The sequence below is a fragment of the Stenella coeruleoalba genome (assembly GCF_951394435.1).
Source record: "Stenella coeruleoalba genome assembly, chromosome: 19".
Taxonomy (NCBI): domain Eukaryota; kingdom Metazoa; phylum Chordata; class Mammalia; order Artiodactyla; family Delphinidae; genus Stenella; species Stenella coeruleoalba.
The window spans coordinates 44,184,741-44,206,843 of record NC_137165.1 but is presented as its reverse complement, the minus strand read 5'-3'; the positions used below and the strand labels follow the sequence as shown (position 1 = coordinate 44,206,843).

At 51.0% G+C, this 22,103-nt stretch overlaps 1 protein-coding gene across 3 annotated transcripts in view; it reads left to right on the top strand.

Annotated features, from left to right (window-relative positions):
* Positions 1 to 22,103, top strand: part of PLEKHM1 (pleckstrin homology and RUN domain containing M1) — a 48,263-nt gene that overhangs the window by 19,962 nt on the left and 6,198 nt on the right. For all 3 annotated transcript variants that reach the window (XM_079905954.1, XM_079905953.1, XM_079905952.1), the window contains 4 exons: positions 9,643 to 9,904; positions 13,250 to 14,173; positions 16,387 to 16,532; positions 19,828 to 20,021. In XM_079905954.1, coding sequence (XP_079762080.1) covers positions 9,643 to 9,904; positions 13,250 to 14,173; positions 16,387 to 16,532; positions 19,828 to 20,021 — 1,526 coding nt within the window. The remainder of the gene's footprint in view (positions 1 to 9,642; positions 9,905 to 13,249; positions 14,174 to 16,386; positions 16,533 to 19,827; positions 20,022 to 22,103) is intronic.

The window sequence follows — 22,103 nt, the reverse complement described above, 5'->3', positions numbered from 1 at the left end:
TGGCCTGTATCAGTGCTTCATTCCTTCTCATTGCTGAGCAGTATCCCATTGTAGATTTCATTAGATGATGTATCACATTTTATTTATCCATTAATAAGTTCATGAACATTGGCGTTTTTCCTACCTTTTGGCTATTATGAATAATGCTACTGTGAACATTCATGTATAATTTTTTGCTTGGACATATGTTTTTAACCTTTTTGAATGCATACCTTGAAGTAGAATTTTGGGCTCATATGGTAGCTATATATAACCTTTTGAGGAACTGCCAAGAGCAGCTGCCTTGTTTTATATTTCAACCAGCAGTGCGTTCCTCTGCATCCTCACCAGCAGTTCTTACTGTCTGTTTTTCTTGGTTTTGCTTTTATTATAGCCATCCTAGTGGGTGACAAGTGGTATCTCATTATGGTTTTGATTTGCATTTCCCTGATGACTAATGATACTGAGCATCTTTTCATCTAAATGCTTATTGCCACTTGTGTGTTTTCTTTGGAGAAATGTCCATTCAAAACATCTGCCCATTCTTTTTTTTTTTTAACAGATTACAGTTGTCACAGACTTTTTTTTTATATATATTTATTTATTTGGTTGCGCTGGGTCTTAGTTGTGGCATGCGAACTCTTAGCTGCGGCGTGCATGTGGGATCTAGTTCCCCCACCAGGGATCAAACCCGGGCCCCCTGCACTGGGAGCGTGGAGTCTTATCCACTGCGCCACCAGGGAAGTCCCTGCCCATTCTTAAATTGGGTTATTTAATAAATTGAGTTATAGTTCTTTATATATTCTGGACACTAGACCCTTATTAGATAAATGATTTGCAGATTTTTCTCCCATTCTGTGGGTTGTCTTTTCACTTTCTTGATTATATCATTAGAAGCATAAAAGTTTTAAATTTTGCTGTTGTCTGTCTTTTCTTTCGTCACTTGTGCTTTTGGTGTCATACCTAAGTACTCATTTCCTAATCCAAGGTCGTGAAGATTTACTCCCATGTGTTCTAAAAATTCTACAGTTTCATCTCTTACATTTAAGTCTATGCTCTAACTTCATTTTTTTGCATGTGGTTATACAGCTGTATGAGCACCATTTGTTGAAAAGACTATTATTTCCCCACTGAATTGTCCTACTTTTCCCCTTTAAAAATTTTTTGAGGAATGGTGTATTTAAAGTACCCAGAGCCTCAGTGTACACCTCAGTGAATAATTATATATCATACACACTCTGTAACCACCATCCAGATCAAGAGTCAGAACATTTCCAGCCACCAGAAGGTTCCCTCATGCCTTCTGCCACTCACTGCCCTGCTCCAGAGGAAACTACCATTCTCACTTCTAGTCCATAAAGTTTGTCCTGTCGTTGAACTTCCTATAGATGGAATCATACAGTATGTACTCTTCTACTTGTTTCACTGAACACTATGTCTGTGAGATTCATCTGTACCTGTAGCCTGAAGCTCTAGTTTGCTCTTTTCCATCATTCTGTAGTCTTCCACTGTAAGAGTATATCAACATCGTTATCCATTCTCCCATTAACAGACATTTGGGTTGTTTTCAGGTTTGGGCTATTATGAAGAAAGCAGCTGTGAGCATTCTTGTACTTGCCTTTCGGTGAACCTGTGTACTCATTTCTGGGTGTACATCTAAGAGTGGAATTGCTAGGTCACTGGGTAGGCATATGTTCAGCTCTAATAGATACTGCCAAACGGTTTTCTAAAGTGCTTGTGCTAACTTATACTCACAGTAGCAATATATGAGCATTTTCATTGCTATTTATCATAGTCAATGGTATTATCAATCTTCTACATTTTGGCCACTCTAGTAGGTGTGTAGTGGTATCTCACCGTGGTTTTAATTTGCATTTCGCTGATGACTAATGATATTGATACCTTTTCATTTGCTTTGTGGAAGCATCCTTTAAAGTCATTGTCTCATTCTTTTTTTTTTTTTAACATCTTTATTGGAGTATAATTGCTTTTACAGTGGTGTGTTAGTTTCTGCTTTATAACAAAGTGAATCAGCTATATATATACATATATCCCCATATCTCCTCCCTCTTGCATCTCCCTCCCACCCTCCCTATCCCACCCCTCTAGGTAGTCACAAAGCCCCGAGCTGATCTCCCTGTGCTATGCGGCTGCTTCCCACTAGCTATCTATTTTACATTTGGTAGTATTTATAAGTCCATGACACTCTCTCACTTCGTCCCAGCTTACCCTTCCCCCTCCCCGTGTCCTCAAGTCCATTCTCTACGTCTGCATCTTTGTTCCTGTCCTGCCCCTAGATTCTTCAGAACCACTTTTTTTTTAAGATTCCATATATACGTGTTAGCATATGGTATTTGTTTTTCTCTTTCTGACTTACTTCACTCTGTATGACAGACTCTAGGTCCATCCACCTCACTACAATTGTCTCATTCTTCAATTGAGTTGTATGTGTTTTCCTTATTGATTTGTAGGGGCTCTTTATATACTGTGGATGTGTCTTTTACTGGAGAAAAATATATGTTTATAGCAAATATCTTCTTACAGTCTATGGCTGGCCTTTTAAATCTCTTAATGATATCTTTTGTTGAACAGAAGTTCTTAATTTTTAAAATTTATTTATTTATTTATTTACTTTGGCTGTGCCGGGTCTTAATTGCGGCACGCGGGGTCTTCATTGTGGCATGTGGGGTTTTTAGTTGCAGCATGTGGACTTTTTAGTTGTGGCATGCATGCAGGATCTAGTTCCCCAACCAGGGATCAAACCCAGGCCCCCTGCATTGGGAGCTCAAAGTCTTACCCACTGGACCACCAGGGAAGTCCCAGAAGTTCTTAATTTTAATGAACTTCAATTTATCAGTCTTTTTGTTTTGGATCAATGTGTTTTGTGTCTATTTTTCAAATCTGTGTCTACCCCAAGGCTATGAAGGCTGTGGAAATCCCTGTATTTTCTTCTAGAAGCTTTCATATTTTACCTTTTACAATTAGGTTTATGGTTCATCTGGGATTAGTTTTTGTATATGGTGTGAGGTAGGTGTTTTCCAAATGGATATCTGATTGACTTAGTGCCATTTATCGAGTATGACTGTGTAAATCATGGAACTGTGTAAGTGTGGGTCAGACTCTCAGTTTTTGCTCTCTTTTTTGAGAGGGGGCCGGGCCTTGCAGCTTGGGGAATCTTAGTTCCCCAACCAGGGATTGAACCCGGGCCACCGTAGTGAAAGCGCCAAGTCCTAACCACTGGACCACCAGGGAGTTCCCCAGTTTTTGCTGTCTTGAAGGTGGCTTTAGGCCCAGAATGTCGCAAGACCCTGAAGGTTGTGACTATAAAACCAGCAGCACACACCGAAGGTTGAAGAGAAAGGCTCTGAAGCCCCCACTCGAGCTAGAGGAAAGGGATGTCCCTTGTGGACAGTGGCTGTGGGCCGCAACAGGGCTCCCCAGCGTGGCCTTGACTGTGGTGAGTTCACTCCTGTCGAGGGTCTGGCTTCTGCTTTGCTGGCTCCGACATCCTATCTTGCCAGGGTCCTAGAGCTGATGGACAGAACAGCTTACCTCGTCAGCAAAGCTCCCCCTCTGCTCACCAAGCTTTGACGGTCCCCACCGCCTCCACCCCCGCACTGCCTCCGTGCACCTGCTTCCAGAGCCCGCTCCTTCCAGCCCCAGCTTCTACATTTGCTGTTCCCTCTGCCTGGACCCTTTCCCAACTCACTGCTTTTCCTCACTGTCGTTTCAGCCTTCCCTGACCACCCTGTTTCAAAAGCACCATCCCCGATGACTGTCTTTCCCATTTACCTGCTTCATTTTATGACACTCATCACTAGGTTAGATTCTGTTATCGCTTTCATTGTCTACGTGTTTATTTCCTGTATTTCTGTCCAGGATATTAGCTCCATGATACGAAAGACCACGTCTGTTCACTTGTTTTTTTTTTTAATATTTATTTTATTTACTTATTTGGTTGTACCGGGTCTTAGCTGCGGCCGGCAGGCTCCTTAGTTGTGGCTTGCCAGATCCTTAGTTGTGGCATGCAAACTCTTAGTTGCGGCATGCATGTGGGATCTAGTTCCCCGACCAGGGGTCGAACCCGGGGCCCCTACATTGGGAGCGTGGAGTCTTAACCACTGCGCCACCAGGGAAGTCCCACGTCCACTTCTACATTGTCAGTTCTGAGCACTGTACCTGGGAAAGCATAGGTATCAGTGAATAGTTCTCAAATTGTTCAGAGACTCCCGAGATGCCAGCTTGTAAGTTTACACTGAGAAGTGCTCCACCAGGTGCCTGGGGCGGGCAGGTTGGTCTGACCAGGTCACCCTCCGCCTCCTGGCCAGCATCAGGGGAGTCTGGTTGCTGCAGGGTTGCTTGGGGACCGTGGAATCGAAGCACCGGGTGCCGAGTTCAGCGTGAGAACCTCGGATGCTCGCCCCTCCCAGAGTCTGTCTCTAGAGGGGAGCTGTGGGTCCGTCCATTCCCTTCTCAGGAGATAGTCACTGTGCTGTCCCTGCGATTCTCATCTTTCTATGCTTCTGTCATTTAGTCACTGCTATTTATCTGATACTTTATGGGGGGGAGGGAGTCACTATCAAGTTTTATAATCCCGAGAGCCATTCAGTCTTTCTTTAAAAATTTGTTTTTAATGAATTTAATTAAAAGCCCCAGCTATGGGCCAAGCACTACACTTGGTACAGCGATGGAACAGGACAAAGGCTCCGCTTCTTGGGGACAGACACTATGTTAGACAAATAACTATCTGCATCATAATTACACTGGTGATAAGTGCTGGGAAGGACAGGAGTGGGGAAACTAGGGTGACTCTGTGGCATCCGGAAGGGCGTGAGTTGGTTTCTCAGTTTAACTCCCAGAGGACAGTCTGAATTCTAAGACTTGGCCCTAATCACTGCCCTCATGGACCACTGGCCTCTGGCATGTGGTCCCCTCCCCCAGGAGGGGGAACAGGCAGTCCCTTGGCCTGACATAATGAGGACAGACTGAACAAAAGGGATTTTTTGAAAGTGGTCCAGAGACCTGACGGCCCACTCCTCTGCCAGTCCCCTCTCTGGGACTTAGCTGTTGTACACAGTGTCCTGGTCCCTGCAGTAACTCCAAGGGGCATTCTTCTGTCTTGGGTCCTGGTGGCAGGTGCTGCTCTGGCTTAGATCCTTGGTCATTGGTGATTTCCCCCCACTGTTAAAGGGGCAGCGAACGGGCCAGATATGGGGCCCTGAATGAGCAGGAGGCAGGAAGGTTTAGTGGGGGAGGGGAAACAGTGGTGTGCTGCCCTCTCCCCCGCTCCGTGTAATAACTGGGGGTCCTGGAGGGGGGCACAGCCGCAGAGCTCAGTCCAGGCCCATGTGCAGAAGCTCCAAGGACCCAGTATTCCTGCTGTTTTTCTCTATTGCTTAAGAGAACAAAAGGTTTTCCCTAGAGTATCACTTCCTGGTGGCCGGCCTGGGGCCACTGGACCAGGTGTGAACATCTCCAAGGAGAGAGAGGCCCTCACCAGTGAGCCTACACCATCTCAAAATCCACATCTGTCTCCTGCCTTGCTTCCTCACCCCATCCGTGTTACTTTATGTTAAAGATAGTTGGATAGTCAAGGTGTATCCCCTCATCTTTTATAGCTCTGTGCCCGGCACAAAGAAGGATGACCATTCCAAACAGCTTTGTAGGTGCTAGGATGGGGGTGAACACAGAATGCCATGGGAGCCCAGAAGGGGTCCCAAACCCAGCTGGGGGTGAGTGAGTAAGGACAGCTTCCAGGAGAAGGCGATGGATGACCCCTGAGCTGAGCCTCAAGGGCGAGTGGTCTCTCCCATTAGGGCCATTATCCGGGGCTGCAGCGTTGCAGGGTTTCCCAGGTGTGTGTGCCAGGCTCCAGGAGGTGGCCTGGACAGCCATGTGATTGCTCCTCCAGCCCATTTTCCCTGGGGAGTTCCCCTGGGTCATGATGACTTAGACAGGCTTTGTTCAGAGCTGTAAATAGTCCCTAGCAGTCACCCTGATTGACACGTTGTCCTGTCACTGGCAGAAGGAAGCACCTGCCAATCTGAGGGTTTGGGGAGGAAGCTCTGGAGGCCCAGCTCTGTGAGCGCCCCCCCGCCCCCCGCCCACCTCCAAGCTCCTGACTCAGAAAATTTGGCAGCATCTTAATGGATTAAACTGTCCAAACCAATCCTTCCGGGCATTCTGGGTAGCTCCAAGCCCTGCTCCCCCATTCCCTGTCTGCGGGAGCAGGGAGGGCAGTCTTAATTTAGGGGGTGGAAATAGCAACATCAGGATGAGGTCGGTGGCACTTAACAAAACAGCTGGGCTGTCCCACCCCTCAGGTGACTCATTTCCTCTGTGTAGACAGCCACTTAGGCGCCCAGCCAGCTTCCTCACCTCTGCTCTTCCACACTTAGGCACGGAAAGGCAGGGAGCACTTGAAATAGTGAAGAAAAGGAGGCAGAGTCCATTCCTACAAGCCTCCTGACCCCAGAGCCACCCACTTTCCTCAGCCAGTGAGCAACTTCAGACTCGGAGAGACAGCAACAGAAGGGAAGGGCTAGGGCCTGGCTGCCTGGAGCCGCAGGGGCCTGTTCAGAAGTGGGGAGCAGAGGCAGAGGGAGCTAGTGAGGTCTCTGGGTCCTGCTCACCCACGCCTCCCTCATCTCAAACCCTACAAGCAGTGCTGAAAAACCCTACATCCCTTCAACAAATGGTGCTGGGACAACTGGATATCCACATGCAAAAGAATAAAGGTGGATCCCTTCCTCATGCCCTACACAAAAATTAACTCAGGACTTCCCTGGTGGCGCAATGGTTAAGAATCCGCCTGCCAATGCGGGGGACATGGATTTGAGCCCTGGTCCAGGAAGATTCCACATGCCGCGGAGCAACTAAGCCTGTGCGCCACAACTACTGAGCCTGCGCTCTAGAGCCCGCGAGCCACAACTGCTGAGCCTGCGTGCCACAACTACTGAAGCCCACGCGCCTAGAGCCTGTGCTCTGCAGCAAGAGAAGCCCACGCACCACAACAAAGAGTAGCCCCCGCTCGCTGCAACTAGAGAACGCCCGTGCACAGCAATGAAGACCCAACGCAGCCAAAAATTCATTAATTCTTTTTAAAAACCAATTAACTCAAAATTGATTGTAGACCTAAATGTAAGAGCTAAAGCTGTAAACCTCTTTGCAGAAAACATAGGAGTAAGTCTTTGTAACCTTGGCTTAGGCAATGGCTTCTTAAGTGCGATACCAAAAGCACAGAGACAAAGGGAAAAATAGATAAATTGGACTTCATCAAAATTTAAAAATTTTGTGCCTTAAAGGACAACATCAAGAAAGTAAAAAGACAGCTCACAGAATTGGAGAAGTTATTTGCAAATCATGTATCTGACAAGGGCCTAGTGTCCAGAATATAAAAAAAAACATTGTAACTTGTGTTTGTTTCCTAGGGCTTCTATAACAAAAGACCATAAAATGGATGGCTTGAGACTACAGAAATGTATTACAGTAGTTCCCCTTTATCTGAGTGGATACGTTCCAAGACCCCCAGTAAACGCCTGAAACCATGGATAGTACCTAGCCCTATGTATAGTGTATTTTTTCCTATACATACATACCAATGATAAAGTTTAATTTATAAATTAGCACAGTAAAAGATTAACAACAATAACAAATAATAAAATAGAACAAGTATAACAGTATACTGTAATAAAAGTTACGTGAATGTGGCCTGCCCCCCCCCAAAAAAATATCTTACTGAACAAATTTAATGCCTTTAAGCACTTATCACATGCTGTGGCCATAACTTTTGCAGTTTGCGGTGCAACAGCAAAGCTGGCACAAATTTCCTTTTCCTTCTTCACAGTCTCACAGAAGATTCATTCTTACCGTAGATCTTAGCAACCTCAGAATATAATTTCTTTCTTTCCTTATTAAGTTGAGAACTTTCACCTTTTCACTTAAAGAAAGCACTTTACGGCTTGTCTGGCAGATCCGAATTGCCAGCATCACTAGTCTCGTGCTTTGGGGTCATTATTAAGTAAAATAAGGGTTCCGTGAACACAAGCACTGTGATACCATGACAGGAGATCTGATAACCAAGAGGGCTACTAAGTAAGTGACAAATGGGTGAGATACACTGGACAAAGGGATGATTCACGGCCCAGGCGGGATGGAGAAGGACGGTGCAAGACTTCATCACACTACCCGGAATGCACGCAGTGTGACACTTGCGAATTGTTTATTTCTGGAATTTTCCACGTAATATTTTTGGACCACAGTTGACTGTGGGTAACTGAAACCGCAGAAAGTGAGACCACAGATAAAGGGGAACTACTGTATCTGATATTCTGAAGGCTAGAAGTCCAAATCCAAATGGAGGCAGGATTGGTTCCTTCTGGAGATTCTGAAGCACAATCTGTTCCACGCCTTTCTCTTAACGTGTCGTGTCTCCAGCAATCTTGGGCATTCTCTGGCTTGTAGACGCATCACTCCAGGCCCTCCCTCCGTCATCCCATGGTGGCCTCCCTCTGTGTCTCTGTCTTCGCGTGGTGTTCTCTCTCTGTGTGTCTTTTCTCCTCTTATGAGGACATCAGTCACGCTGGATGAAGGGCCCACCCTACCCCAGTATGACCTCATCTTAACTAACTGCATTTGCAGCAACCCTGTTTTCACATTCTGTCACCTAACGTCACATTCTGAGGTACTGAGGGTTAGGATTTCAACATATCTTTTTTTGGGGGTGGAGCACAGTTCAACCCATAACACAAGAACAAAAGGACAAGTAAACCAATTTAAAAATGGGTAAAGGATTTGAATAGACTTTTCTCCAAAGAAAATATACAAATGACCAATAAGCACATGGAAAGATGCTCAGTGTCATTAGATGTTAGAGAATGCAAATCAAAACCATAAGATTGCATTTCTTATTACAGCCATATGGGATGGCTATAATCAAAAATACAGATAATAACAAATGATGGAGAGGTGGTGGAGAAATTGGAACCCTCATATGTTGCTGGTGGGAATGTAAAATGGTGCAGCCACTTAGGAAAACAGTTTGGAAATTCTTCAGAAGTTCAACATAGTTATCATATGACCCATCAGTTCCACTCCTAGGTATGTACCAAGGGAACAGAAGACGAGTGTCCACAGAAAAACTTGTATGTCAAGGTTCCCTGCAGCATTATTCATAATTGCCAAAAAGTGGAAACAACCCAAACGTCCGTCAGCTGATGAGTGGATATGCAAAATGTGGTACATCCATATGTTGGAATACTATTTGGTAATAAAAAGGAATGAAGTACTGATACATGCCACACCATAGATCAACCCTGAAAACATTACGCTAAGGAAAAGAAGCCAGTTTCAAAAGACCGCATGTTATAAAATTTCGTTTATGCATGTCCAAAATGGCCAAACCTCTGGAAACAGAAAGTAGGTTATTGGTTGCCGAGAACTGGGGGGGTTGAGCGGAAACAGGGAGTGACTGCTGATGAGGACGAGGTTTCCTTATGAAGCAGTGAAAATGTTCTACACTCAGATTGTAGTGATGGTTGCACAACTCCGTGAAGACACGGAAACTGGATTACATGCTTTCGATGCATTGAGTTTATGGTATGTGAATCATGTCTCAATAAAGATGTTTTTAAAAACAACCTGTCTTTACTTCTTTCCCAATAGAAAAGCACGAGCTGGATCTCAGAAGATGACTTCTACCGGCCTCCCCGGGAACAGCCCGCAGAGAGTCCTTCCCATGCTTCCGTGGCTTCTCCCAGAGGGACTCCAGAGCCGAGGCCTGGTCTCCTCACGCAAGGACCAAGAAGAAGCTGTTCCATGGAGACCTTAGACAAAGCTTGTGTGCCTTCCCTAGGAAGCAGGAGAAGCAAGGCCGCCCCGATGCCGGAGCATAAGAACTTCAGGGTGGTGCACCGCAGGCAGATGGGTAAGCGACTCTGCAGGCTTCCGGGCGCTGCACTGCGCGCGGGCAGTGCCTTTCAGAAAGCAGTTCAAAAGTCCCCTTTTCCGTTACCAACTGGGCAGTGTCTTCTCCCAAGAAAAACCTCGTCCCAAAATGTAATAAGGAGCACCCTTGCTGAGTAATTCAGAAAAGCATTTCAGGAAGAGTACTATATTTTCTCATAAAATCTTTTATTTATTTATTCATTCATTCATTCATTCATTCATTTATGGCTGCACTGGTTCTTCGTTGCTGCGTGCGGGCTTCTCATTGTGGTGGCTTCTCTTGTTGCGGAGCATGGGCTCTAGGCACATGGGCTTCAGTAGTTGTGGCTGGCAGGCTCTAGAACGCAGGCTCAGTAGTTGTGGCACACGGGCTTAGTTGCTCCGCAGCATGTGAGATCTTCTTGGACCAGGGCTCGAACCCGTGTCCCCTGCATTAGCAGGCAGATTCTTAACGACTGCACCACCAGGGAAGCCCTATTTATTTATTTATTCATTCATGCATGCGTGCATGCGTGCATGCGTGCATGCTGGGCCAGGTCTTAGTTGCGGCACGTGGACTCTTAGTTGCAGCATGGGGACACTTAGTTGTGGCACACAGACTCTTAGTTGCGGCATGTGTGCAGGATCTAGTTCCCCGACCAGGGATCAAACCTGGGCCCCCTGTATTGGGAGTGCAGAGTCTTACCCACTGGACCACCAAGGAAGTCCCTCTCATAAAATGTTAATAAAGTAATGCTCAAGACTGCCTACAGAGTACACAAATACTGTTTCATATATTGAAATGGAAAATATCTTCCCTGAAACTCTCCTATAAATCTTATGATTATACATAAGATACATAAGATAATCTTATGAGTATATAGACATCGTGATTCTGTCTGTAGCCCAGAGCAAACCCCCGCCTCTTAAAGGCCCAGGTGTTTCAACTGCTCCTTCCCAAGGCCTTTCTCTTAGTTTATTTAACAGCTCTGATGGGGTTTATTAGATCTGCTGTTTGTTCAGTGTCCTCTATGTGCAGTTTACAGTGAGGCCACCTTGATCTCCACACCCTGTGAAATTCCAGAAAGCATTAAATAACCATAACCTAATTTTTCTGTAACCCTCAGAAACAAACAAACACATGTGCTCTAGAGTCAGTTTCTTTCTCCCCTCATTTTCTGTTTGCAATGACCCAGCAGAGAATTCTGGCCAGGTTCCTGGGGCCCTGGCTCGGGGAGTTTGGGCAGAGCCCTGGTCTCCATGCTGCCTCCTTTTAGGTTTTTCTTCCAGCGCATGTGATGGTTGCAACCGTACCAGAGAAGGTGTGTTTTATGCCTGCATCATCAGGTACCCTGAAGGGTGGGAAGACCCTACACAATGGTTTGAAATCTCTAAGGCTAGTCCAGGCTGGGAGAGAGACGTGTGTGTCCTTTGGACCCCCTGGTTCAGGGGATGGTTGACCCCCAGGGAGCAGGGAGCATTGGGCTGTGTGTGGTACATAGACACGCACTCACTCAGCAGATACTTACTGAGCATCTGTGATGTGCCAGGCACTGTTCTAGGTGCTGGGGACACAGCAGGAAACAAAGCAAAGTCCTTATCTTCACGAGACTTATACTCTAGTGTGAGAGGCAGGAAATAAGCAAATAAACAAGTAAACGTACAGTGTGGGCAGGTAATAATAATCTGTGGGGAATAGTAAATCGGGGAGGGAAGGAGGAAAGCACGAGACGATCTTTGTGTTTCGAGCGGGGAGAACATGTGCAAAGGCCCTGCGATGGGAACGTACTTGGCGTGTCCAGGAAAAGAGCGGAGACCAGAGTAGCTGGAATAGAGGAGATGGGGAGGGGGGTGGTTAGAGATGAGGTCAGAGTGATGGAGGGTCTCGTGGGCCACAGAAAGGACGTCGGCTTTTGCTCTGAGGGAGACAGCAGCTTTGCAGGGTTTGGGGCGGAGAGACGTGATCTGACTTGTCTCTTGAAAGGGGGAGTCATACTGGCTCATTTGTTGAAGGGCTACAAGGGGACATAGACCAGTTAGGAGGCCATGGCCATAACAGGCCAGGGATGATGGCAGATTGAAGCCCTGAGGTAGTGGTGCAGGCGGTGTGGAGGAAGATTCTGGATATGCCAAGAGGATGGGCTGATGGATTAGATGTGGAGTGTGAAAGAAGGAAAATCAAGGATAACTCCAAGGTTTTTAGCCCAAGTAGCTGGAAGGATGAAGTTAGTCATTTTATGAGATGAGGAACTTCAGGAGAGAAGCGGGTTTGGAGTGGGAGAATCAGGAATTCATTTTTGGACATGTCAACTTTGAGAAGCCTATTAGACATACACAGAGCAGTTGAAGATCAGAATCTAAAGTTCAAGGGCAAGGTCCAGGCTGGAGATAAAAACTGGGGAGTGGTTGACATAAAACCCCAAGACCAGGGGAGATCAGCTAGGAAGCTGGTGTCAGTAGAGAAGAGAATCCAGGGCTGAGCCCGGGGCCTCCAGCATTGAGAGGCCAACAAGAGGAGGGGGAGCCTGGGACACAGGAGGGGGGACAGTGACGGCTGAGAAGAGCCAAGGGAAGGGGGGCTCAGCTGTGTCCAGTGATGCTGATGGGCTAGGCCAGATGGGGACCAAGGATTGGCCTTTGGACTTGGCGACAAGGAGGGCCTGGTAGCCTTCCCAAGGGCAGGTTCTGTGGAATGAGGGGACAGAAGGCTGCCTGGAGCAGCTTCAAGCAGGAATGGGAGCAGGGGGACTAGAGACAGTTCCCACACCTCCCCAGGGAGGTTTCTGAAAAGGGGACAGAGACACAGGGTGGTAATTAGAGATGCGAGTGGAGTCAAGAGGTTATTTTTAAAGCTGGGAGAAATAACAGCGTGTTTGTGGGCTGGTGGGAATGATCCAGTAGAGAAGGGAGGAAACAGCAGCGCAGGAGAGGGAGGGAGGATTGCTGGAGGGACGTCCTTGTCCTTGAGTATGTGGGGGGCGGTGGGACCCCCTGCACAGATGCACAAATGGGAGGGTTGGCCTCAGACATAAGCGTAGTCAGCTCATCCCTGGCGACGGGGGCAGTCAGAGTGTGGGTGCAGATGCTGGAAGGGAGAGGGGTAGTGGGGGGCATGTGGAGGTGATTGAGCGCTTTTATTCTCTCGGTGAAATTCAAGAACAAGGCCAACAGCTGGGGTGAGGATGCAATGGAGGCTCTCAAAAAGTGTTCCCATCCGGCCCATGGTGGGCCTGTGTTCTCCTGGTGGTCACGTCGTCTGCACGCAGGACAGGACTCAGGCCCCGGACGTTCTCCTGGGTGGTGAAGGGTCAGGCCCGTCGTCTAAAGCACCTCTTTCTGCCTCCAGGGCTGTCTAACCCATTCCGGGGGCTTCTGAAGCTGGGCACGGTGGAGCGGCGGGGGGCCATGGGCATCTGGAAGGAACTCTTCTGCGAGCTCTCCCCGCTGGAGTTGCGCCTCTACCTGAGCGGCGAGGAGCGCACCTGCGTGGAGAACTGCTCTCTGCTGCGCTGTGAGTCCGTGGGCCCGGCCCACAGCGACGGCCGCTTCGAGCTGGTCTTCTCGGGCAAGAAGCTGACCCTGCGCTCCTCATGCCGCGATGAAGCCGAGGACTGGCTGGACCGTGTGCGCGAGGCGCTGCAGAAGTGCCGGCGGCCCCAGCAGGAGGAGGAGTGGGTGACCATCCAGTACCCAGACCAGCCCGAGGACCCTCCAGAGGCCCCCCAGGGTGGCCGCCCCTCCCACTCGGACCTGCTCTCGGAGGCTGAAACCCCCCAGGGCCCGCAGTTTGACTGGTCTTCTTCCCAGGTTCCCGAGCCAGACGCTATTAAGGAATCCCTTCTGTACCTGTACACAGACCGGACCTGGATGCCCTGTATCTTCTCCCTGTCCTTGGAGTCTCTGAAGTGCTTCCGCGTGAGAAACAACGAGAAGATGTTAAGTGACAGCCATGGAGTCGAGACCATCCGAGATATCCTGCCGGACACGAGCCTTGGGGGCCCATCCTTCTTCAAAATCATCACGGCCAAGGCCGTCCTGAAGCTGCAGGCCGGGAACGCTGAGGAGGCCGCCCTGTGGAGGGACCTGGTGCGCAAGGTCCTGGCGTCCTACCTGGAGACAGCTGAGGAGGCGGTGACACTCGGTGGGAGTCTGGATGAAAACTGTCAGGAGGTGCTGAAGTTCGCCACGCGGGAGAACGGCTTCCTGCTGCAGTACCTGGTGGCCATCCCCACGGAGAAAGGCCTCGACTCCCAGGGCTGCTTCTGTGCAGGTGCCGACTCGCTGTCCTGCTGCCCCCAGCCTGCTAGCCTCGCTCTGCCCGCGGTGGGGTTCCCACTCTAGGCTCTGCACCCCTTCCTGCTCCCCACGAGTGCCCCCATCCTGCCCCGGGGAAGTTGTAGCAAATGAGGCCGTTCCATGATCACATTGTATTCTTTTGGAGCAGGGGCGTGGTACCCTTCCAAAACATTTTTGCATGCTTTTGCAAGTGGACACAGTTTTTTTTTTTAAATTACAAAGATGGGCTCGTATTACTCAGAGCTGTCCAACAGAACTTTCTGTGATGATGAAAATGTTCTAGATCTGTGCTGTCCAGTACGGTTGCTACAAGCCACATGTGCCTACTGAGTACTTAAAATGTGGCTTCCTAGTGTGGAAGGAACTGAATTTTCAATTTGCTTTAATGTAAATATATTTAAACGTAAATGGGCCCCTGTGGCTCGTGGCCACCGTTTTAGACGGCGCAGCTATAACTATTGTTCTGCAACTTGGCTTTTTTCTGCTTAGGAGTATATTATGCGTATTCTTCTACGTCAGTACGTCTGCTCTGTCATTAGCATCGTCAAATCCTGTGCTGGGCCCTGGGCCAGAGGCTTTATTTGGATAACCTTGTTTAATCCTCACAACAACCCTGTGGGGGTTTGTCTCTATTTGTAACTGAGGAAACTGGGTCACAGGGCTGGTAAGTACCTGTCCCACGCTCACACAGCGAGTGATGGTGGAGCCCGCAGAGGACCTGATGGTCCCAGAACCTGTGCTCTTTTCCAGGCCCTCACAGGGCCTCTCCGCTCCCTTGCTTTCTCCCTTGCTTTCAAGGCTTCGTGATCTTCTGCTGCTCACGTTCCATTTCTAGCTCTTCTCCCCAACCCAGACACCCACATCCATCACCCTGGGCCCTCCGGGTGAAGTGTGAGGAGCCTGTGGGACGGGAGGCAAAAGCCTGCTTCAGGCATCTAGAAAGGAGTGGTCTGCAGCTGGTGCCCCTGGAGGATGGAGTAGCTAAGCAGAGCAGAGCTTCCCGCAGAAAATATCTTCAAGCTGCTGCTCACCCCTCGCCCCCCACCAGCCAGACCCTAGCACTCACACTTTGCCCTTCAGCACGTGGGCGCCAGTCTCAGGGAGGAGGCCAGGCCTCCGGGGCTGGGAGGAGGGCTCCCTCGCTGGGGACGTGGGTGCTGGTGGGTGGCTCTCCCCACGCCTGCCGCCCGCCAGCCTGCCGGCCAAACTGAAACTGGGGAGCTCGGGCCTCCTCTCTGCCTGCGAGCGCAGCTCGGTGGCCGGGCAGACGTCAACCTCTGACATCTGGCTTGTATTTCATAGTTTACAGGGCGCTTTCAAAACTCCATTTAAACTTTGTAATAACCCCACAGAAGAGCAAGTAGTAGGGAATTGGAACCTTGCAAAACTTCGGTCAGGATGAGACAGCTAGCATGCAGAAGAACCAGTCCTTCTAGTCCCCGGGAGGTGGAAGGGACTCTTTCCCTGGCCCTGTAGGAGGCAGGGCCTGTGTCAGGATTCGAGCCAGGCCTTTGTTGTGCCCTGGGTACACCCCACTCCTGGTCCCCCCACCTTCCCCCGCCCCCCTGTGGAGGGTCCTCCAGCAGAGGGACTGAAGCTGGCCCTGAACCACTGTCCCGAGGTATCAGGCAGCTGTGGCTTCCAGCTGGCCCCAGGCCATGTCCAGACAGCCCTGCCTCTGGCTGGCTTCCCCACCCACTCCCTGTGGCCAGCCCCATGTCCCCAGCTCCCGCCCTGCTTGGCGAGACCCTGACTCCGTGGCTTCCATTTCTGGGCCGCCATGGAGGAGTGGACCTAGAGGAGGCTGGCACTGTTGTGCAAGCAGTGAAGAGAGGCAGCTGGGAATAAGAGAATGAGGGCTCTACACCAGCCCCACCCAAATCTGACTCCCGCTGTGCCACTCCATCGTTGTGTGACTGGGCAGGTTTCCTGACCTCTGTGCATCAGCTTCTTCAGCTGTGAAATGCCGCTGATAATCCTTAACAGTGTTTTGTCGTAAAGATTAATTTGGTTCTGACTGGTGGGTATAGGAGCGGTGGTGGTTTTCATCTTCGTACTCTCCTTTTTAATCTTTCTATGGATACTTTCCTTAGATAGCGGGCCCTTTCTGCCTTGGCCGCTTCCGGGTCACTCAGGAGCTGACTCCGTCCCCACCGCTGCTCACCCTCTCCCTGTTCTTCTCCCCAGGCTGCTCCCGGCAGATCGGCTTCTCATTTGTACGGCCCAAGCTCTGTGCCTTCTCTGGCCTCTACTACTGTGACATCTGCCATCAAGACGATGCCTCAGTGATCCCGGCCAGGATCATCCACAACTGGGACCTCACCAAGCGCCCGGTGAGTCTGCAGCCCAGCCTGCCGCGGCCGCGCGGGGCTGCCGAGCGACAGAGCGGGGGTCGCTCCTCTCTGTGGCTGCTGTTCGTATGTTTGGGGGAGTTTGGCTCTAGGGAAGCCCGGGTCACTAGTTCAGGCCCCATGATGTGGGGGAGTTGACCAAGAAAGTAACTGGGTGCTGGTCTCCAGCCCCTGGACACAGCTCTGTCAGTGCCTACCTTGGTCCTCAGGTGGGAATCTGAGGATGGTTTGCTGCAGCTCCCCATGGTTACAGATAAAACTGTTTAAAGCACCAACAACTAGATACATAGATGGAAATGACAGATAGGATAAATTAGATATAGATGGTTGGGTGGATGGGTTAGGTGGGTAGATGCGTGCATGGATGGATGGGTAGATCGGTGGGTAGATGTGGATGAGTGGATGGAAGGATGAGTGGGTGGATGGATGGGTGGGTGGGTGGGTGTATGGATGGGTGGGTGGGTGGATGGGTGGGTGGGTGGGTGGGTGGATGGATGGATGGATGGATGGGTGGATGGGTGGGTGGGTGGGTGGGTGGATGGATGGGTGGGCTAGCCAGCTGGCTGCACTTTCCCTGGGAGCATTTTTCCATGCATTTTTGTTTTTTACGTTTACATCTACTTTTTTTTTTCACCGTTCAAAATCATCTTTATTCGGTTGTTTAGCCTTTCTTCCCCACCCCCAAGATTACAAGCTCCTGCATCTACTTTTTGTAAAGTTTGGGATCATGCTGGACTCATACTGCTTTATAACGTGCTTTGTTTAGTTAGTATTACATCTTGGGTACTTTTTTATGTTCACCAAATGCTTCCGCATAAGATGTATTCTCTGATCTTTCAGATTTTCCTCTTCAGCTGAGCTTACCCACTTACGTAGCTGTGTTACCATGAGCAGACTATTTAACTTCACTTCCCTCGTCTGTAAAGGGGGATTAATAACAGCATCTGTCCCCAGGCTGTGTGAGGACCAAAAGAGACAGTACCCACCAGTCACTTAGCTGGTGCCTTACATTAGTGCCCTGAGGCCTCACCTTCTGCCCCTAATTTGCTTGAGGGTCTGCCTCAAGGGGCACAAACTTGGCTTTCTTCCAAAGGCACAGATTTCTGCTAAGACAAGACACAGAAACACCGGGAAGAGGTTGGGTGCTTCTCTCAAGACCCAGGCCTGCCGGCCGTGCTGTCTCATTATGTGGAGGTGTCTTCCCATGTCCCCATCAGAGTCCAGGGAACATGGTTCTCAGAGCCCGTACCACCCTGACCCCCACCCCGCTGGGGGTGAGAACCTTCCAAAGACATTAGCTTCACTTTGGCTTTTTTATTGGTTACCTCATCCCCACCCCTGCCCTCAATGTTAAGTATTTAACTAACTACATGGAGAAAACTAAGCCTCAAGATCACCGCAGATGCGAAGAACCCTCTGCCCATAAAACACCCTCCCTGCTTACAACACCCAGGTGCCTCTGTTGAGCCACCTTCTTTTCACTGCTGTAATTTTGGTACCACTTCCTTTTTCCAACTGGAGAATTCTAACACTTCCCTTGGCATGCCTGAGGTCAGGAAGTATCCAGCTCTCTCAAAGATCCCGGGCCTGGGAAGGACATGAAAATTCACACTAGAAAGTGGCTGATCGGTGGGTTAAGGGCCCTTTGTCCACTGTTACCACTCTGGCTGACCCACTTGTGCAAGGTCCGGCTGGCACTACTTGGCAGGATGTCAGCCCAGGCCTGGGGCTTCTCTCTTTGTCTGTCTCCTCCACACCCACCGGGGAGGGACAGTCCCTGGGGAGCTCGAAGCCCATGCCTGTCGGCAGAACTTGGCAGTTTTCAGCGCACATTCCTGCGTGGTATTTCATCTGAGCCTCGCCAGAAGCCTGGGGCTGAGTCGTGGGAAGGGCTGGGGAGCAGCAGTTTGACCCGAGTCACGGACTCACCAGGCTTTTGCCAGTGGGCTGCCTATTGGCTGGGGGCTGGTTCCTCAGGGCTCTGGGAAATGGGAAAAGATGGAGTTGTCAGCTGCTGCGGGAGGCGAGAGATGCTGGTGAAGCTGGTGGAGCAGCCCCCAGCCTAACGTCTCCTGAGGGCCCTGTTACGTCCCCCTGAGCCAGGGGACAGACACCGGGACCCACAGGCACTCACAGAGTCTGATGGCAGCTCCCCTTTACAGAGGATACGCTTACATGGATTTTCTTTTCATCTAAGCTCAAAATTATCCCATGAGCTAGGTGCTTTTATTTTCCCCATTTTACAGGTGAGGAAACTGAGTCACAGAGAGGTTAGGTAAGTTTCATAAGGTCATACAGCTGGGAAGGGGCGAACCAGGAGCCAAAGCCCGACTCCTGAGCACTGCAGGGTGGTTGACGGTGGAGAACATCTCAGCTCCTCCATCCTTATCACGGCAAGGAGGAGACTGCAGGGGAGAGGGGCTCCTCTTCAGCACGTGAGGCAGCCAAGTATGCAGAGACAACACCTCGGTTTAGACGCGGGCTCTGCTTTCTTCCGGTGGCTTGGGTAAGCCACTCTAGCTTCTCTGAGTCTCAGTTTCCTCATGTGTAAAACGGGGATGATGACACCTTCCCTTCTGGGTTGTTGTGAGGATGTGGTCGAGGTCCTTAGCCCAGCGTCTGGCAGATAGTAGGTGCTCAGTAGTTGGCTTTGGCATCAGGGTCAGGGCTGAGGGTAGAACCTTCAAAGTCCTATCACGTGGGAGAGGCCCAGATTGATCACTCAAATCCACATGGAGCCTTGGGGGGCCCTGGTTGGTGCTGCTGGCAGGGGTGGAGGGAGCTCAGGAAACCTCTAGTTAAGCTGTGTCTGATCCGTAGCTTACCGTGGTTGGAGCCTGACTCACACCCGTCACCTGGTTCCTGAGTCGGCCCGGGGTAGTGCCTGTTTCCTTTCGGCAGGAAGGTGGGGGCAGGGACGACAGGAAATAGTGGGAAGGATCTGTGAGGCCCAGGAGGAGAGGCGTGTTGACCGGAGCAGCCCCTCCTCCGTCCCAGCACCGTCAGGAGGGGCAGCAGCTGGTGTCAAGGGGGAAGAGTGGGTTTGGAAGTCAGATAAACTGGGTTCACATCATGACTTGTGCGAGCTGTGGACCTTGGCCAAGTCACTTCCTCTCTCTGAACCTCAGTTTCCTCATCCGTAAAATGAAGATGGTACCACTTCCCTCGGCAGGTGGTGGGAGGCGTGAGCGAGTGAGTAGGTAACACAGTGCCTGGCCCTCAGGTGCTCACCAGATGGCCCTCCTATCTCACCCTCGCTGCCTGGTGGTGTCCCCAGGTCTGCAGGCAGGCCCTGAAGTTCCTGACGCGGATCCGGGCCCAGCCCCTCATCAACCTGCAGCTGGTGAACGCGTCTCTGTACGAGCATGTGGAGCGGATGCACCTCATCGGTAGGAGCCGGGAGCAGCTGAAGCTCCTGGGGGATTACCTGGGCCTGTGCCGAAGCGGAGCCCTGAAGGAGTTGAGCAAGAGGTGAGCACCCTGGGCGTGCATGGACGCGCACACGCACGCACACACACGCGCACACACACAAATATGCGCGCACACACATGCACACACACAAATGCACACACACGCACACAAATACGCACACACGCACGCACGCACACATGCACACACACAAATGCACATACACACGCACGCACACACACACACAAATACACACGCACGCACGCACACACACACACACACAAATACACATACACACGGGGTCAGTGCAAAAGCAGCTTCTCGGAAGAAATGCCGGGGCTGGGTGGAGAACGCCTTCCCTTTGCATTTAGGAGTGGCTTTTATTTGTGCTTTTTGTATTTGTTCATTCATTCGTTTGACAAATATTTACTGAGAACGTGCTCAGGGTCCATCACTGGGCTTGGGGCGTGGGCCCCGGTGCTGAGCAAGGTGGACCTGGGTCCTGCATGGCAGGTGAGTAAGGCAGCACCTTACTGCTGAGTGAGGGCTGGAGGAGGGAGTCGGACGCCCTGGAAGTCCTACTGGAGGGGCGGGGGATCTAACCCAGACTGGAGGAGGGCGGAGTGGGGAAGGCTCCCTGGAGGAACCGACATCCAAGGTGAGACCTGCCCAACGAGTGGGAAAGCGAGGAGACGCAGGAAAGACTGTTCCAGATAGAAGGAGTGGTGTGCTCAGGCTGTGAATGAAGGCCCCATGCGTGGAAGGCAGAACTTTCGGGGGGTGAGGAGGGAAGTAGGGATGTGGTGAGAGGAGGCTGGAGAGGTGAGAAGGGCTGTGTCGCCCTGGCTCCTCTGGTTGCCGCCAGCCGTTCACCCCATGCGGCTTGGCTTTGCTGCTGTGGCAGCATCCGTCCCCAAATCCTCGCAAGAGGACAGGGTTGTGTGGGACCCTTAAGATGCCCTTCAAGAAGCTTCTTGGTACCCAGGGCCTGAAGGGGACATTCAGTGCTCAGTCGGGGCTGAGGGGTGACACCTTCTGTGGGGCCCTAGGAGGGCAGAGCTCAGGCGATGAGCTGCTGCCGGCTGCCCAGTTGGGCTTCGCCGCTGGGTTTCTGAGGTCTTGGAGCGGCTCACAAGTCCCTCCACTTTCCCCCTGCAGCCACCCCTCCCGACAGCGCTGGCCCAGAGACCGCCTGTCTGACGGGCTCCCTGCTCAGTCCTGGTGCCCGTCGGGGCAGCGCAGGGAGAGACTGCTGCGGGGAGCCCCTCTCCTAGGCAGAGAGCAGAGGCTGGCCCCTCCCAGGCTCCCAGAGCAGCCGGCTGAGCCCTGGTCTCCTCCACAGGGCCCAGAAGGACAGAAAGCCCTTTGGGGGCCACCGTGAGGGACCTGAAAGGCTGCTTCTGGGAAGGCTCTTTCTGTCTCCATAATCAGCTGAGTGCCTGGGTCCCTACTCACTCCCATCCTTCCTGAGATTCCAGGACCCAGGGCTCCAGAGTCTGCCCTCCTGCCCCTCTGTCCAGGTCAAGTGGGACCCTGTCACCCTCCCCGGTCCAGGGTTCTCTGCAGACTGAGAAGACCAGGTGCCCGTAGGGTGGGTCCTGGGTGCCGGCCTCATTCACCCATCCCTGCCGTGCTGAGATTGTTTGGTCAGCAGCCTTACTGGCCTGTCCGGGCTGCCCTGCCTGGGCACTGGGGACAGTCCTGCCTCTTTCTCTGTGGCCCTGCTGTTCCCATCCTTGGGCGGCAGCGCTGCACACGGTGCCCAGGGCCAGGCCTGTGGAAGTCCCATTTCAGAAGCAGCGTGGGGCGGGGGAAAGAGTCCAGGCGCAGCCTCCGCCTGGCCCCAGATCCACTGTGTGACTCAGGGAAGTTGCTTCACTTCTCTGAGCTCCAGCTTTCTTGTCTGTAAAATGGGCCAGTGATCCCTGTGTTGACGTGGCTTCCCAGAGTTGTGGTGAGGGCCACATGAGGGGATCAGTGTCTGGGGTGGGACAGGGACAGGTGGACAAATGGCCCTGGGTCAGGGCGGCGTGTGCCATGAAGAAGGAAGGAAGGGCCAGGGGAGCTCCCGGAGGAGGTGGCATCAGTTGAGGGTTTGTGAAGTTCATTTCTTTTGTTCTTTTAAAAAGAAAAAGTGCTTTTCTT